General features: G+C 35.4%; 1 protein-coding gene across 2 annotated transcripts; it reads left to right on the forward strand.

Moving 5' to 3' along the window:
* The first annotated feature begins 7,382 nt into the window (after positions 1 to 7,382).
* On the forward strand, positions 7,383 to 16,478 carry LOC110690945 (putative ABC transporter B family member 8). 2 transcript variants are annotated; one of them, XM_021867865.1, is made up of 10 exons: positions 7,383 to 7,861; positions 8,101 to 8,155; positions 8,291 to 8,469; positions 9,417 to 9,874; positions 11,317 to 11,857; positions 12,079 to 12,258; positions 12,338 to 13,639; positions 14,521 to 14,918; positions 15,844 to 16,202; positions 16,319 to 16,478. In XM_021867865.1, the coding sequence occupies exons 1-9, from the start codon at positions 7,613 to 7,615 to the stop codon at positions 16,199 to 16,201; spliced, it is 3,720 nt and encodes a 1,239-aa protein (XP_021723557.1). In that variant the 5' UTR covers positions 7,383 to 7,612; the 3' UTR covers position 16,202; positions 16,319 to 16,478. The 2 variants fall into 2 exon arrangements, with proteins under 2 accessions (XP_021723557.1, XP_021723556.1); XM_021867864.1 differs by having other exon boundaries at positions 15,844 to 16,478.
* Positions 16,479 to 19,024: the final 2,546 nt, after the last annotated feature.

Consider the following 19,024-nt stretch of genomic DNA (forward strand, 5'->3'; position numbering starts at 1 on the left):
GTCAACATTAAACTTATGGGAGATGAGGTCTGGACTTATCCCGAGCATATCAGCTGCCGAGAAAGCAAACACATCTCTGTTGTCCCGAAGGAGCTGAATAAGTTCACAACGGGTGTTCGGATCAAGGTCCATCCCGATTGTTACACATTTCTCAGCGTCTCCTTCGGTCAACTCGACCGTTTCAGTCTGCTGGTCCATGTCCATTGCTGATGGACTGGACTCTTCACAATCTGGCTTGTTGTCTATGTCAGCAGGCGTCCCAGACTTTTTGTTCTTCGGCTGGCTCTCTGAGTCTTTCGGCTCAGATAAAGAGCTAGCCTTTTCCCTTTCTGGCCCTTTTTCTCTAGGCACAGAACCTTGGGCCGAAGCACTTAGGCCTTTCGGATTTTTTGTGCTGGGCTCTCTTTCTTTTTCTTTCTCCTCCTCATCCTTGTCATCGTCATCTGGGCGACTAGTGGATGGCTTGAGGTAGTTGCACCTTCGGGCGTCCTTTTGGCTGCCCTGGATCCTTTCGGGGAAGCCGACATCTGAGACGTAAATCATCAGCTAATGATAAGTTGAGACGACCCCTTGGATCTCGTGAATTATGGGTCTCCCCAAAATCACATTGTACACTGAAGGAGCGCCAATGACCAAAAATTCAGTCATGACATTCCTGGCTGCCTCATCGCAGCCGATGGTGACAGGAAGTGTCACCTTCCCATCTGGATAAGTTGAAGCCCCATTGAATCCGGATACCGGGTAGGGTACCGGCGTAAGGTGCTTGGGCTTCAACTTGATTTGATTGTAGGCCTTTCGGAACAGAATGTTTGCTCCGCTGCCACCGTCAACAAGGACCTTGCTGACGTCGTGGTTGGCCACCGTGGCGATGATCACTAACGGATCCTCGTGAGGGAACGTTACCCCCCGGCAGTCGGCGGCTGTGAACGTCATGTTCGGCACCGGCGACTGGGGAGGCTGAATGTCAGCGTTGTTCACCTGGTGGGTCAGAGCCCTAAGGTGTCGCTTTTATTCCCTCCGAGAGCATATTCCTCCCGAGATAACATTGATCGGAGAGAATTTTCCCTCCGCATTTTTACTGTTCTTCCGGGGGAAGTCGAGGTCTTGCCGAGAGTCCTTTGCTGAATTCTCGACCTCCTTTTTCTCGCGGTGATCCGCGATGTATTTATTCAATTATCCCTTCCGGACCATGTCCTCGATCTGGTCCTTCAGCTGGATACACTCCTCAGTGTTATGTCCCGGAGATTCGTGGAACTCGCACCACTGATTTTTATTTTTTCGCTGATACCACTCTGGGAGTGGTCTCGGCTTTCGGTAACTCTGCTCTTCCTTCGTCACGCTGTAAATTTTGGCGCGTGGAAGAGAGAGCGGAGTGTAGGACTCGTATCTGCCTGTGTATGAGGCAGATTTTTCCTTCTTCGGCTCGTTGGCCGAAGATTGTTCCGAGGCCTTGGCCTTTACCTTTGTCCTCTGGCCTTGGCCTTCAGACAAGGGTGTTTGTTTTTGCTTCCCTCCCCCAGATTGAGGTTGGGTTTTTATTTTTTTCCACTCTTCGGCTCGGATGAATTTATCCAAGGCGTTCAGAGCTTCTTCCAAGGTCTGCGGGGTATGCATGACCATGAAGTCTAGGAACTTCCTAGGCTGAAGGCCATTCTGCATTGCAAAAACGGCTAGCCCCTGGTCCAGTTGTGAGACGCTGGATGACTCGTTGCTGAAACGGGTCAGATAGTCTCGGAGACTTTCGACCTCCCCTTGTTGCAGACCCATGAGTTCTGCAGTAGTCTTCTCTCGGCGGTTTGCCGTGGAAAACTTGCTCCTAAATTTGGAGGACAGATCGTCCCACCTTGTTATAGAGCCTTGCTTCACTCCCTTGGAGATCCATGCTTGTGCGACCCCCTTGAGAGTGGTTGGAAAATATTTGCACCAAGTCGCTTCGGATCTGGGGCAAAGATGCATATGAGCCTCATACGAGGCAATGTGGTCCTTCGGATCCGAAGTCCCATCATATGTGATGTGCGACGGTATTTTAACCGTGGGCGCGTGCTCTTCCAGTATCCATTGCTTGAATGGGGAACTGGTGGGTAGCATAACGGCCTTGCCCTTGTTCCTGGCCGAAGGGACCGCGCTCCCCCCTCTTAGAGAGGTAGGAGTGGTTTTCGTCCCTGGCTGGGAAGTCTGGGCCTCGACTGCGGGGAATGAGAGGCGACTGTGCACGCTCGATTCCTTGCCGCCGAGTCGTTCGAGGACGCTTCGGCGAACAGTCTCAGGTTGCTCTCGGCGAGCAGATTCTGGTCGAGAAGCTGAGCTGCTGCTTTTATGCGTTTCTGGTCGAGAGGTTGGGGATCCTCTGAAAAATTGAGGGTTCTTTTTCCTCTCTCTTTCAGTTCTCCAGGAATCCTCTTCCCACTTTTCCAGTTCCCGGAAAGAAGGAGGTTTCCCACCATCATGGTCTAGCTTCCTCCGCTGATGCCGGGTATGCGGAGGAGTTCGATCGTGAGGTGGAGGTGGAGGCATATTTTGTGCCCTCATTGCCTCCATGAGCACTGCCGGCGCTCTCGCCACCTCCTCTGAGCTGGGCCCCGTCAAAGGGGTCCTCGGCTGAGTGTGGGAATGAGAGCGGACAGTCGATGGTTGGCTTTGGGGCACTGAATGAGTCCTATGATCGGACTGACCTCTGCTAGACCGAGAGGGACTCGGCCTATGATGAGAGTTGTGAATTACGGAAGAAAGGGAATCCTCCCTGTATGATCCTCCCCCCGAACTGGCACCCTTGGGAGAGTTCCGGTCCGGTGAGGGCGATGGTGTAGGAGTTTTAGGCTTTTCGCCTGCTCCTTGACGGAGGCTTTTGCTCTTGAGGTTCTTATCCATTGCTACTAAGATGATTGCAAGATGATTTTGATTGGAAATTTGGCTTAAAGATTTTTGAAAGTCTTCCCCACAGACGGCGCCAAATTGTTTCGGATGAAAACAATGGGGTCTTGGCGAAGGCCCGCTGAAGTGGCTGAAGACTGGTCCGGTCCAATTGATGTTGGGCCGAAGGTTTCCTGCACAACTAAAACACGTAAACTGGCCTCGGGGGTGGATCCGAGGAAGACCCCTCCGATGCCGAAATCAAACAGTGTTTAGAGAGAGAAAGCTATGCAAGAGATTTGATGCTTGAGGCTTTGTTGTGTTGTTGTACAAATGAATGAATTGAAGGCTTTTATACCTTTGCACATGATGAGAGGAGAGCAATTGGGCCTTTAAATAGTCATGGGCTGACCATGGCAATTCGGACCAAAGGACTCTTGGTTGACTTGGCTTGATTGGAGGCTCGGGCCTTGACCTTGGAATATGAAGTCATTTAGTGACCAGACCCAATAAGATAATCGGACCCAAATACATGACTAGGCCCAATTAGATAAATTGGACCCAAACAATATATATATATATATATATATATATATATATATATATGTTAAAGAGTTTATTTCTCAAGAATCAAAGTTCCAACTTGACAAGGAGGCAATACAATTTGCTATCAAAGTGTACCTACAAAAGCATATTAGAGTATTAAGACGCGACATTGCTGGAGTAATATGATAAGATATCATGAATTCATGGTAATTAGACAATTACGGATAGGGGTGTTCGCGGTGCGATTTGGTGCGATTTTGATCATAAATCGCACCAAACCGCAAAAGTGCGGTTTGTAATTTTTTCAAATCGCACAGCAAAATGCAGTGCGGTGCGATTTGCGGTTTAACCGTATTTTATTAAAATTGTAATTATTCTTTTAAAAAAAAACTTTTATTTTATAATTATTAGTTTATAATTCAAATATTAAACTCTTTTAATTAATCTTTAATTAACTAATAGTTAAAGATTAGCTCATAAATTTAGTTTTTTTTTTATATAATAGTATAAAAATCGCAAACCGCATTAAAGTGCGGTTTGCGGTGCGTTTTGGTCTCAATATTTTTTGAAACAGCACCAAACCGCAAACCGCGGTTTGGTCATTTTTAAAAAAACCGCACCGCAAATTTCAAACCGCAAACCGCACCAAACCGCAAAATTATGGTTTGATTTGCGGTTTGGTGCGGTCTAAACCGCACTCTGTACAGCCCTAATTACGGAGTACTAATTAGCCTTTAATTAATAATTTGATGTCCTTTATGATGCTTATTTCACTTTATGCCACTAATAAATATGCTTTTTACAACATTGGACCTTAAATTATGTCAATAATCATTGTACTCGCGCAAACAGTTTTGACCTTGGACTACTACAGCTCGTACTATACTAGTATACTCTATTACTCTCCTTTTATATACTTCGTATTCACTTGATTGGCCATTTTCAATACCTTTTGTCTCTAAAGAATCGATCCATTTACTTGTCTTAGTCTTCAAAATACAACTAACACCTTTGATATTTTAAAAATATGTATATTCCTATCTTATAAAAAGTACCAGAATATTTTTATGAATAATGTAATATCAATTATACCCTTCAAAAAATACATTTACATGTCTACGTACCCTTATTAATATGTAAAAGTTATTATTTTGCCTTTATTAAAATTGATTACTCTCTCCGTTCTACAATGATTTTTTGTTTAGATACTTAGACTTTTAAAAGTAAGAGTGAATCTTCTAAGTTTTTCTCAGTCGATAATAAGAACAAATATAGTTATATGGGATCTAGTTTGATTCGTGTAGGTGAGTATGTACATTATTAATTTCTAACTTTTATAATTTTTTGCTAGCGTGAGATTAAAGATATTTACGCTCAAAGATAAATAAAACCTTGCATCAATTTACGTAAACAGAAACATCATTCTGAAATGAAAGGAGTACCTTTTTTTTGCCTTCATTGATGTTAATTGCCTTTTTTTTTAAAAAAAAAAACACTACGTATGTTAATTAATTGCTTTTTTTGGTTAAACTATTTAGAATAGTGTACATACATATATACCCCTAAAATATTTATTTACATATTTTCCTTTATTAGGCCCTGTTTGATTCACTTTAATTTTGCTGAACTGAAATTATTTTTACTGAACTGAACTTAATTTTACTGAACTGAAATTATTTTTACTGAACTTAAATTAATTTTACTGAACTGAAATTATTTTTACTGATTTTCTATTATAATTCTTCTTTAAGAAAACTGAATTACACTGAACTGAAATTATTTTTACTGAACTGAAATTATTTTTACTAGAACTGAAATTAATTTTACTGAACTAAAATTATTTTTACTTAATATTATTTTTTTAAGGTGAATCAAACAGGGCCTTAATGTAACCTACAACTAAAAAAGCTCTCCAAATAAGACTAAGCTAGTATATATACCTCTAAAATATTTGTTTACATATTTTAATACAAGGGTGTCATACGCGTTAAGCCACTCAAGTATAAAATTAAATCTAACAAGATTTTACATAATCATACTTCTTATAGATTAATGGAAAATCGCGATCAAAGGTTCTACAGATACATGGAGAACCAACATGAGAAATTGTATTTATTTTTTTATTTTTTATTTTTTTTTTTAAAAAATGGTCTTCTCTTGTCATTTTGCATGAATATGTCATTAGCTTGATTAGTAATTATGCAGAGTAAGTCATGATAAAAGTAAAACAGTTCAATTTCTAGATAAAGCAAGATCAATAATCAGATTTATCATAATCAAGATCAACATGAATTATATATATTTATTTAGAAGATACCCCAACTTTAATTTTATGCAAATTAAAGTGGAATAGGACATGCATGAAGATTTCGATCTTGTTGGATAATATTATAGTAATAGTGAGTATACTCAAATGACTTTTATTGGAGGCTTACAAATGACCTATAATGTCATTGTTTTGCCAGTAAATGTGGATAAAATGACAAAAAAATTAGGTACAAATACAATGACATTTTAATTATTAGTAGTGATATTGAAAGTTACAAATAAAATAATCTTTTATATTGATTGAATTGAACCAAGTACTATTATTAGATGTTTTTTTGGTATTCACCCTTGAACTTGGTAGTGATCCAAATGGTATGATGGTGTGATTTTTATTATTATTTTTTTATTTATTATGATCTCTAATTGGTTGGATTGTCAAGTTTGATATACGTATATGATTAACTAATTATTGAATTAAACTGATGCACAAATTAAGGTCTATGTTAGGTACAAGTGCGACTATGTGAGTAAATTTTTTTAATTGTCATATGTTGGAACTTGAAAGATAATATTAGAAAACTTATAATTTATAATCGGAGTGAGTACTCTCCAGAAATTTAATATTTGAATTGGTCTCTTGTGGAATTGTAGGGCTACTTTAAATCTTGAATTCATAATTATGATTTAGCATTTTAGCTGTTAGCATTAAAAGAGCATCAGCTTCCATGAGAAGCAGTGCTAGAAAGCTAGATTAATTAACCAAAATAATATTATTGAACATAGTAATTTTTTGATGATTAACTAGGATCCAATGAAGATTAGATTAATTGATTATTAATTTATTAGTGATACTTATATTATGAGACTAAGTTTGCATGGTATGCCATTTACCAAGCTAAGGGATGCGGGCTTACAACATAATAACTCTATTATTAATTTATATGGAGTATATATTAATTAATTAATTTTTACAAATTAAAGTAAGGCAATAAACGACATGTGATCAAAGTAATGTCATCATGCATCTCCCTAATTAAAGCCCCTAAAACATTAAACTAATAGAAAGAGGAACATAACCAACCACAAATGGACATTTTTTTAAAAGAGGCAGCATCACCTTTTTGGGAAAACATGCTTAAATTTTTTTCTGTACTTGTTCAGTTATTTTTGCCCTTGTTGTAGGGTTGATAAAGTAGAAATTTTTTATAGGAAGTAATCCGTACTAGTATTTTATTTAGCATCCAAAATAGACTTGTCAATTACAATCCGTCTAAAAAGATTGGATCCTAGCTAGATGCAAAATTTAGTTTTTAGCATATACCAATTTTATTTTATTTTTTGGTGTTCCGCCCGCTTCACCCTTTGGGCTAATTCGGACTTGAGGATCAGACGATCAGTTCTGGATGGTTAGGTTCTAATCCCCTCCCAATTGTTGATGGGGGATCAAGCACGCGGTCATTCATATAAAGTGCAATCTCAATCACCACTGCACTAACAACCAATTGGTAGCATGTACTGAATCTAATTACCCAACTAACCCACCCAATTGACAGGTCTACGCCCCAAAACAATCAACCATATCATATAGCCACAAAGCTTAGAGTCATGATTGACATACTTGTTATTGGAAGCCCCACATAATGCTTAATGCATGAGTATATAGTTTTGATACAGGTTGTTTTCCTAGAAAGACCACCTATATATAAGTTGTATATAATTCCTTTCTTTTCAGCAAATTCATAGCTTATCTAGCTACCCACTCTCCCTTCTCTTAGCTTTTTTTTTTCTCCTTTTTAAGGGGTAATAGCCAACATTGTAGTTGCACTTTGAAATTTGTATTTTGATGGAGTAGCTAGTAGCTAGCAACCTTGTACAACTCTTTAAGCCCCCCCCCCCCCCCCCCAAAAAAAAAAAAAAAAAAAGGTTTACAATACATTGAAGAATATACATGGAGGAAGAAAAGGAAGAAAATCATGGGATGAAGGAAAGAAAATCGAATGGAACAATAATAATATTTCGGTATGCCGATTGGATAGATTATCTCCTAATGATATCGGGTGCCATTGGAGCTATAGGTGATGGAATGTCCACAAATTGCCTCTTAGTGTTTGCTAGTAGGCTAATGAATAGTCTAGGCTTTGGCCAAAACAAACAGAATAATAATGCTAATAAGACCTTCATGTCCGATGTTGAAAAGGTTAGTTGTAAAATTATACTTAATTACTTATAATATGCTTCATATATAAATATCATATAGTAAAAAATATATATATGCATATGGAGGATCTCTAGAATAATTCCAATGGTTAAGATCTTGATCAAATTAAAAATGTAATTTATTAATGATAATAATATGTATATATAGTTTAATAATTTATATTATTAATTTGTTAATTATTACACTGCCCTATACTAATAGTTCTTTTGTTTTACCAGTGCAGCTTATACTTTGTTTACTTGGGACTAGCAGTCTTTGTATTAGCTTTCATGGGTAAGTAACACATTTACCTGCTAATTTAATTAAGTACACAATAAACCCTAGCAAATTTATTGAATAAACATATTGTATACCTAGATTTTGGTAAATATGATCTAATTAGTTTATCATGAAATATGAATCTTGTAGAGGGTTTTTGTTGGAGCAAAACTAGTGAGCGACAAGTGTTGAGGATTCGATACAAGTATCTGGAAGCTGTGCTAAGGCAAGAGGTTGGCTTCTTTGATTCACAAGAAGCTACTACATCTGAGGTTGTGAATAGTATATCCAAAGATACTTCACTCATTCAAGAGGTTTTGAGTGAGAAGGTATGTTTAATTTGAACATATATATGTATGTTTGAACATAGATCATAATAATTATACTTTGAAATTTTGTGTTCTTGGATTAATGTAATCCTTGTTTCTTAACATTGTCAAACATCGATCACTTATCTAATAATCTCGGATTCTTGGCATCTATACTAACATGGTTGAACACAATTTGAAGTTATACTTATGTAAACCCTTTTTCTTAACTTTAATTTGTCAAACACATAACTTTGTCTAATAAGCTCAGATTCTTGGCATATATAACATAATTGACTAAATGACGCTTTTATCTGTAACAGAACATGGATTTTTTTTTTAAAAAAATGGTTTAGTTTACTTGAGGCTAATAAGTATTGGCCGGGAGTTCAATTGCCCCATCTCCGGCATAAGGACTTGAGGTGATGTATGTAACATAGAGCGTATTTGTTCTAGACATAGTATTTTTCATGGCTACATTTTGAAACAATCTATAATTTCCTTTTTTTTAGATGCTCTCCTTTTTCATAGTGCTTTGGAGCTGTGCACAATTTCCTTTTCTCCTTGCATTATTTTTTCCATTTTTTCCTTCAAAATGTGTCCATTATATATATTGCTACATTTGCTAGTGTGTTTCTTTTTTTCTTTTTTTTTTAATTATTATAATTTTTATTTTTTGGCTGTGGTTCAATCAATTCATAAGTAACCTTTCATATACTGATATACATAGTAACTATTGGACTTAAGTAAATTTGGATCTTTACACCTTTAATTACAATTTCATAATAACAAGTCCTTTTTTTATCAAGCTTTTTAATATTAATATAAAAAAAAATTATTACAAAATATGTATTAGGAAAAAAAAAAAAAAATCTATTTCATTTTAGCTAAAGAGATAGATGGAACACTTGCCTTATTTTGCTTTAAAATCTAACATTAATTTGTTGCTTTTTTGAGGGTTATTTCAGGTACCAATATTCTTGATGCACTCATCATCATTCTTATCAGGCATTGCATTCTCTGCTTACTTCTCATGGAGGCTAGCAATAGTAGCCTTTCCAACAGTCATACTCTTACTAATTCCAGGAGTAATCTATGGTAAATACCTTCTTATTTTATCAAAAAAGTCGTACCAAGAATACAGCAAAGCCAACAGCATCATAGGAGAGGCCTTAAGCTCTATCAAAACTGTGTACTCTTTCACTGCTGAGAAGACGATTCTAGAGAAATATGGTCTCATTTTGGACCGGACAATGAAGCTAGGGATTAGGCAAGGGGTTGCGAAAGGGCTGGCTGTTGGAAGCACAGGGCTTGCTTTCGCGATATGGGCATTTATTGCTTGGTATGGAAGTCGTTTGGTTATGTACCATGGAGAAACTGGTGGTAGAGTTTATGCTGCTGGTGTTACATTTATCATGGGAGGAGTGTAAGTATTGTTCTTAGTTTATCACACTAAACTTTTCTTGTGTTTTTTCTCTACTTTTTTTAGCATGCTAATTTAGTTTATGTGACTAGTTTGGTTGATGCATATGTGATATGTTCAAGCTAAGATGTACATGCTAACTAGTTAATGTATGTTAGTATGTAGCAAATGATTTGTGAAATTTTTCTTACAAACAATTTATTTATGATTGACAGTCGATCTTTTGCTTGTTGTTAACCATTAACCTAGGGTTTGTTTGATATCACTATAAGTTTTTGTTGTAAAAAAAATTATATATGTCATATGATGAATTAAAATATTAGTCAAACTTATTAAAATTATGATAATGTTAAAAACTGTAACAAAAAAATGGAATCAACTAAACAAAAAACGATGTCAGACAAGTCCCTAGTTTTGGAAAACGATTAATGAAATTTATATGGTATGGTACTATATATGATGCAAAGGGTATTGAACATAATTAAAATTCAACGATACAAATTAAGATGTGAAATAGATACAATACATGTATCTAATTAGACAATGAACTCGAAAATTATATTCAAGGATAAATTAAGACTTCATAAAAGTATCAATATATTTATGATTGCATCTTCTATTTCATGCATCATAGAAAATTGAGTGTCTCATGAAAGACGAAGATAGTATCAAATATATTCTTGTCCTCTATTAATATTAATTTTTCTTGTTGTTGCTTCAACTTTTTTTTTTTCTATTTACTTATACAAAGTCTAGTCTTCTTCTTATATTATATATATTATAATATATAGTGCATTATTGTTCTATGATCTTGTGAATCAATGTGATATTGATGCCTAATAATGCGTTGGATTATTGTTGCTTCAATGCTTCATGCTTGATTATATAAGGGTTGTCATTTTTTATCATCTTATTAATTATTACGTAAACAAGTACGTACATGATTTAACTTATACTCAATTTCTCATAATGTTTCACCTACTTTTCTATTTATATATCTTCCTCCTAGAATTAATTAATAGTCATATAAATTAGCATGTTAATATATATATATATATCTAAGGTAGAACTGACTTATTGTCAATCAGATTTTTCTATATTGATAATTAAAATGAGGTACAAAGAGATGATAGGTACTTCGTATGATCCATGTAATATAAAGGTTTTTGGTAAAATCATGTACCAAGTATTTAACTCTTACTTATGTAAGGTTTGACATTATAAGACAACTAATTTTAATTTAGACGAGTTATGGGAGCATTTACATTGTATTCATAATTAATAATCTTTAATTTTTCAAATATAGTATTTAGCATTTTAGCATAAACTTTAAGAACATAATAATCTATAAATCACTACTTAATTATGTTTTTTGTTGTTACAAATTCGTTAACATTAAACTAATTTGTTACTTGCATTTCATCATATGCATGAAATTGATGCAGAGCACTTGGAAGTGCACTACCAGAAATGAAACACTTCACAGAAGCCTCAGTAGCAGCATCAAGAATTTTCGAGAGGATAGACCGGACTCCATTAATCGATGGTGAGGCTAAACAAGGCCTAATTCTAGACAAAATTCAAGGGGAGGTACAATTTGAACGCGTTAACTTCACCTACCCTTCTCGCCCTGATACCATCATCCTAAAAGATTTTGACCTTAAAGTCGAAGCAGGGAAGACTGTTGCCCTTGTCGGAGCAAGTGGGAGTGGAAAATCCACTGCTGTCGCGCTACTTCAGAGATTCTATGATGCCAATGAGGGAGTTGTGAGGATTGATGGCATTGATATAAGAAGGTTGAAATTGAAATGGATTAGGAGTCAAATGGGACTTGTTAGCCAAGATCATGCTTTGTTTGGTACGTCGATTAAGGACAATATCATGTTTGGTAAGCTTGATGCTACTATGGATGAAGTTATTAGTGCTGCTCAAGCTGCAAATGCACACAACTTTATTAGGCAACTTCCTGAAGGCTATGAAACTAAGGTACACATATATGTTATCGAATGTATAAATTCTTAATTTTCGTACGTGTACCGTATTAATGTTGTGTTATAACATGTTAGCAAGTACGCCTTTTCTTATTTTTAAAAAATGTTTGAGACGGCCCTGATCTTTTAGACCTTGTTATATGCTTTTTTTTTTTTTGTTGTTGTTCATGTTGCACTCTTGCTTTTTGTTGTATTAATCATGTATCACAATAATAGATTGGAGAAAGAGGAGCGCTTATATCCGGAGGTCAAAAGCAAAGAATTGCGATTGCTAGGGCAATTATAAAGAACCCTGTGATTCTTCTGTTGGATGAAGCTACAAGTGCACTTGACTCAGAGTCTGAAACTCTAGTTCAAAGCGCCCTCGATCAAGCCTCTCTTGGGAGAACTACTCTGGTACATACAAAAACTTCAATAAGCTAGTTTTTATGTACATATAAAAATTCATGTTGATTAATTTCAAAATGATGACCAGGTAGTTGCACACAAGCTCACCACAGTGAAAAATGCAGATATGATAGTAGTAATCAACCACGGCGAAATCATGGAAACAGGATCACACAAAAACCTTATTAACAAAACTAATGGACATTATGCAAAGCTAGCAAAAATGCAAAAACAGTTAAGTTGCAATGACATAGACCAAAGTTATGAACCTAGTGCTACTTCTTCTGTTCCTAGAAGTGCAGGAAGGTTGAGCACTGCGCGATCAAGTCCTGCTGTTTTCACTACACCATTACCTGATTCTGAACACCAAGACTCCTCAACAAAATCCCATCTTTCACCATCCTTTTCGCGGCTTCTCTCTCTGAACTTGCCTGAGTGGAAACAAGGCCTAGTTGGAAGTCTCTCTGCAGTCGCCTTTGGTGCAGTGCAACCTACCTATGCCTTAACAATAGGGTCAATGATCTCTGCCTTTTTTGTGACAAATCATGAGGAAATGAAGTCTCGAATCAGAAACTATGCCATAATTTTCTCACTTCTTTCAATTTCTTCCATCACATTCAACCTTGCTCAACACTCGAGTTTTGCATACATGGGTGAGCGCCTCACCAAGAGAATCCGCCTCAAGATGCTTGAAAAGATATTGAGTTTCGAGCCTGCTTGGTTCGATGATGAAGAGAACTCAAGTGGAGCACTATGTTCAAGGCTAAGTAATGAAGCAACAATGGTGAAATCCTTAGTAGCTGACAGAGTTTCCCTCATAGTTCAGACCATTTCGGCTGTTACAATTGCAATGATAATGGGACTAATCACAGCATGGAAGCTCGCGCTTGTAATGATCGCAGTTCAACCCATCACAATCCTCTGCTTCTACACAAGAAAAGTGCTACTATCAAGCATAACAAACAACTTTGTAAAGGCACAAAATCAAAGCACACAAATCGCGGTTGAGGCAGTTTATAACCATAGGATAGTAACTTCTTATGGGTGTGTAGGAAAAGTACTTGAGCTATTCGACGAAGCACAAAATGAGCCTAGGAAGCAGGGGAGGAGGAAGTCATGGTTAGCCGGGGCCGGTATGGGTTCGGCTCAAGGACTAACATTCATGTGTTGGGCATTGGATTTTTGGTATGGTGGAAAATTGGTTGAAAACAAAGAGATTTCTGCAGGAGATGTTTTTAAGACTTTCTTTGTGTTAGTGAGTACTGGCAAGGTTATTGCTGATGCTGGGAGTATGACTTCAGATCTTGCTAAGGGTTCTGCTGCTGTTGCTTCGGTTATTCGAATTCTTGATCGAAATTCCCAGATTTTGGAGCCAACATCAATCTCTCAGGTTAGCAACTGCAAGTCTATTTCTTGTGTGACATCTTTTTTTGGCAAATAATTAATCAATTCAGTTTTTTTTTTTTTTGACAAGAATCAATTCAGAATTAATATTAGTACATATAAATAGTTTAATCATAGAATGTTTGAGAAAAGTTAGTCGATTTAGTACATATTGTGGGCCCCGTGGTGTTGGGCAACATGGATAGGAACGCTGAGGATAAGGATAGGAAATTAGTAGATGAGATAAGGATAGGAAATTAGTAGTTGAGATAAGGATATAGATGATACTATCTCTTATTTGGTATGTGCTAGGAATTAAATTGCAATAAATAGTAGAGGATATTCATCCCTTTTATATAGGATAACATGTATCTTCTCAAACAAATTAAATCAAGGAGAATGAGATATGAGACATGAGGGATTTTAAAACACTATTCCATTTACCTTTAAAAAAAAACACTATCCCATCAATAATCCTCACAAATAAACAAGTTGAACACATAATTTCAATATTGTACATCTCTTTTAAAGGTTATCTTTGTACATCACGTAGACCTATCAATTCGGGTCAACGGGTCGGATTCAGGTCAAATTTCTGATTGTTTGGGTCATTTGGTTCGAGTAGTTTGGATTGCTTGGATCATTACAAACAATAATAAATGGGTCAAATCGGACTAGGTTGGGTCGGGTTCGGGTTTTCTCTCAGCAAAATGGGTTTGGAATTGGGTCAGGTCGGGTCAGGAATTGATAGATCATCACTAATCACGTCATATGTTCATTAAAGGTCAGGACAATGTGTAAACTAATTAGTATTTTTTATTCAATATATATATAATTCTTTTTGTGTAAACTGCATTTAACCAATGTCAAATGTTGTGTAACTTACAGGCAACAACACTAGAAAAGATCATAGGAAGAATAGAGCTACGGAAGGTGGACTTTGCATACCCAACACGATCCGAGAGCGCAATCCTACGACAATTCAGCCTAGAAGTGAAGGCAGGCACAAGTGTAGGGCTTGTGGGAAAGAGTGGGTGTGGGAAGTCAACAGTGATAGCCTTAATACAAAGATTTTATGATGTTGATAGAGGAGCAATAAAGGTAGATGGGGTGGATATAAGAGAGTTTGATGTGGTGTGGTATAGAAAACATATGGCCCTTGTTAGCCAAGACCCTATAATATATTCAGGATCTATTAGGGATAATATTGTTCTTGGTAAGGCTGATGCCACTGAGAATGAAGTTGTTGAAGCCTCTAAAGCTGCTAATGCCCATGAGTTTATTTGGTAAGTAGATTATGTGCTCAATATTATTTTAGTTTTTTTTTTAAATAAAAAAAATTCTCCTTTTCTTTTTTTAAAAGGAGCTGGGGAAGAGTGGTGTTGGTGGTACTAGTGTCGTTTATGAAACACATAACTATTATACGTCATATTTATTAATATGCGTAAATTGGATGGTAATCAAATAAGACTTGGATTACTAATCAAAATCGATCTAGATAACTCATATTCATCATACTCATATATGACTCATCAGAAAGAGTGAGGGGTAGCTCAAGTGGTTAGAGCCTTCTTCCCGATTCTAGGAGATTTTGGTATCGATTCTCACCTTATATATACATATATATGACTCATGAGACTACTAATCCCTCCAACTCCCTAATATAATTTAGTGTGAGAACAATCATCATTATCATTTTTTATTTATTTCATTTTAATTATTATGAACCTTAACCAAACCAAAATCATGATACATATATGACTCATACTATGATCCAACCCAACTCTCTACCAGAGATTAGTATGAACACATTCATAATTTATCAAATCATGTTTTAATTTGGCTTTTGATTTTGATTTTTTCCTTTCTTGATATATCTTTTTATTTTGATTTTTATTTTTTCCTTTCATAAGGCTTTCTTGATATATCTTCTTTAAGGGAAGATTCAAGATAATCTCTAAAATTGACATGAAAAGTTAATCTTCTCTCATAATATATTGTTGCACTTTTACTTTTTAAATAATAAAAGTGAAATGATAAAGTGGCACGAAAACATATGCATAAAGTTGTGAGAGGAGATTAACTTGAAATGTTAATCTCGGAGATTAACTGGGGCTCCCTCCTTTTTTAATTATCGATCCTTGATTTATTTCCTATTAATCTTGATTTAGCTAAATCATAAAATGGACTAATTCATTGATTTGCACACAGCTCCTTAAAAGAAGGATACCAAACGGAATGTGGAGAGAGAGGGGTACAATTATCAGGAGGTCAAAAGCAAAGAATTACTATAGCAAGAGCAATACTCCGAAACCCAATTATTTTGTTACTTGATGAAGCTACAAGTGCTTTGGACATGCAATCTGAGAAGTTAGTCCAAGAAGCCTTGGACCGAGTTATGATAGGCCGAACCACCCTCGTGGTGGCTCATCGGCTTAACACTATTAAAAACCTTGACTCCATCACCTTCATCGAGGATGGAAAGGTGGTGGAGCGTGGGACTTACACCCAACTCAAGCACAAGCGTGGCGCTTTCTTTAACCTTGCTAGTCTTCAAAGCTTAAATTAAGGTATGGAATTAAACTAATTGAATTAGGGTAGTATTATGTATTATTTTCATCAAATGAATCATGTTTGTATTACGGAGTACTATAATTACAAGAGTTGTTCCAAATCATTCATGTAGGCTGCTGATGAAGGAAAGTATGCAGTAATGATATTCTCAACAAAATTAGGCTGAGTATCTTCTAGGGACTCCACTTGTAAAAAGAACTCATTCACAATCCCCTCCATGTTAGAAATGGATACTTTATATCTTATGGAAAAGCACATAGACTTGTATTAAATTTAAGTGAGTCTAATTTTGTTTATAAAGCCATAAATTATAATTCATTATGTACCATTATTTCAAATTCATTTTTCAATAAATGATTTATTAGATCATGAATAAGTTGAAAAATAAAAAGCGGTATTGTTAGCTAACTAATAGGAAAAGTGGAAAGACCCTTAAGGAAGGCTTAACCCCGATTAAATAAATTACATTGTCGCAACATATTTGAATTTATATTATTATAATTTATAATTATAGAAAACATATTTGATGCTCTCTCTCCCTCTTTCTCATCTCTTCCTATCGATCCTCTTCCTTCTAGACTTGTATGTTATTTACTTATTTCCAGTCTTTTGTTCTTTATCTCTCAAATTCACTTCACTATTTTTTATCAAACTTTAAGCTCATTACTCCGTATATACTAGTGTGTCGAAATTTTTTATCTTTCATCTATCCTTAACAATTAAAAAAATAAAAATAATTTATTCCGCACAAAAAACTAGTTTATCCTTTCTATTTCTTTTTTCTGTTTTTTTACAACAGCGTAGTTGATCCTTAAAGGATTAATTAGTTACCTAAATTTCTTTAGTTGAGGACCTACTACACTCATTTCAATGGTCTTTAAGTTATTTTAATTGTATTATCTATCTATCTATCTATCTATATATATATATATATATATATATATATATATATATATATATATATATATATATATATATATATATATATATATATATATATATATATATATATATATATATATATATATATATATACACCCATTGTTGCAAGTTCTACTGCAATTATTATTATTATTATTATTTTATTTATTTTTTTGCAAATGCAATGAATTAGTGTCTTTAATATTTTTTTAATTAAGTGAATCATGTATGTTTAGGTATTATTTATCTCAAATAAACTAAGCAACTAATTGAAATTTTAATTATAGGTCATCTAGTCCATGCATGTAGAAGTAAATTTATATCAAAAGCCATTGTCAATTCTTGATCTTGAAGAGCCACTTAATTTCGTTATGAAAGTACATAAACAAAATCACACAACAATTCATAATACAGAAGTTCAAAAAAACAAATGAACAAAAAGTTAAGAACTGAACCTCGTCAATCAAGAATTGTCTCTTCTCCACTAGCTGTTGACACAATTGATCCTTATTATTCATCTTGATTTCAATCAATCTCACAATTAAGGCACAAAAATGATCAGAGATAAAATAAGTGATCTTGGAAAGAAAAAGAGCACGCACATTTGAAGGGTTAAATAGAGTTGAATCAAGATATCAGAGTTGCGAATGAAAAAGAACACAAAGGACTATCTGTACTAGGCATATCATAAGTCGGGTTGTTTTACGGTCAAGACGGGTTATATTTTTTAAAACAAATTCATCTAGATATGTCTGCTATAGGTCCATTGACATTGACAAAGTCTTATGATCTTGGAACATTCTCCCGAAATGGAATTTATTTATTTTAGAGTCGAAGGCATACAATACCTTTTTAGGTTATGTAAGTTTGCTAAGGATGCATTGAGGGGTGGCATCTTACAAATCCGCTCAGAAGTTAATGTAGACCAGTCTTGTCTAGACTGGATTTTGTGCTTGTGGACACCTACATTCAACCTCCTGTCCCAAAATGAAGTGCAATAATGATACAAAAACCCATTTTTCGAGCTACATCAAAGTTGAAGTGTTGAGGGATATCAAATGTCATATAAAGTAAGTTTTGAGACTTCAATCCGCTTATTAATAGGCTTGAAGTATACTCGCACATAATTAATCTTGATTAATAACGGACCTAAACACGTCAAATCCTGTGCTTAGATCTAATGGACCTTACAAACCGAGTGCAAGGTCTGTATATGTGGATAGTACTTTCAAAGAGCTTTCCAACTATATTATAAGCCCAATTCTAACTTATAACGAAATGGATATAATAAAAACAATAAACTAGGCCCAAAACCCACACTTATTAATGAATCGATCGTATCTTAAAATCCACAAAAGCTTTTGAACTAACTCTGATAGATTTGGAAAGTAGACTCCAAAGCTTCCAACGCTATCTTATTTGCCTGATCATTCCGATTTCTGAATCAAAAGTTACGTAAGTTGTACTACACCGCATTTTTTAACAAGATAAGTCGGGCACGCATGATTGTTGCGCAAGATTCCTAGCTAGAGTTGCACACAACACCTGAGCACAACTTTCTTTATCGCATGCACCTCCTAACATGACGTCACTTAAACCCTAACCCTAGTCTTACACCTATGTAGGGGTCACTATCAGACCTCAACAGACTAAAAAACTACAAAAATTGACTGCAAAGTTCTTAAACCCTAATCTCATATATCCTCATATTATTCTCATACTACTATCATAGTACCATACTACTTTTCCCCTCTATCCCAAAGACGTTTAACCCTAATTAATTCATCCGAAGTTTTTAGAGGTTAAGGTGAAAGAGGAAGTCCATAAACACACAAGACGAAGGTTTAGCTAAAAGGAGAATGATTAGTTTTCTAAGCACTTAGTTAAATCACTTTCC

The sequence above is a fragment of the Chenopodium quinoa genome, unplaced genomic scaffold (genome assembly GCF_001683475.1).
Source record: "Chenopodium quinoa cultivar QQ74 unplaced genomic scaffold, ASM168347v1, whole genome shotgun sequence".
Taxonomy (NCBI): domain Eukaryota; kingdom Viridiplantae; phylum Streptophyta; class Magnoliopsida; order Caryophyllales; family Amaranthaceae; genus Chenopodium; species Chenopodium quinoa.

Excerpts from the sequence above, each read along its gene's own strand:
- LOC110690945 (XM_021867864.1), top strand. The coding sequence starts at position 7,613 with ATGGAGGAAGAAAAGGAAGAAAATCATGGGATGAAGGAAAGAAAATCG. Across the intron at positions 7,862-8,100 it reads TCATGTCCGATGTTGAAAAG|TGCAGCTTATACTTTGTTTA; the intron begins GTTAGTTGTAAA and ends TTGTTTTACCAG. Across the intron at positions 13,640-14,520 it reads AGCCAACATCAATCTCTCAG|GCAACAACACTAGAAAAGAT; the intron begins GTTAGCAACTGC and ends TGTAACTTACAG.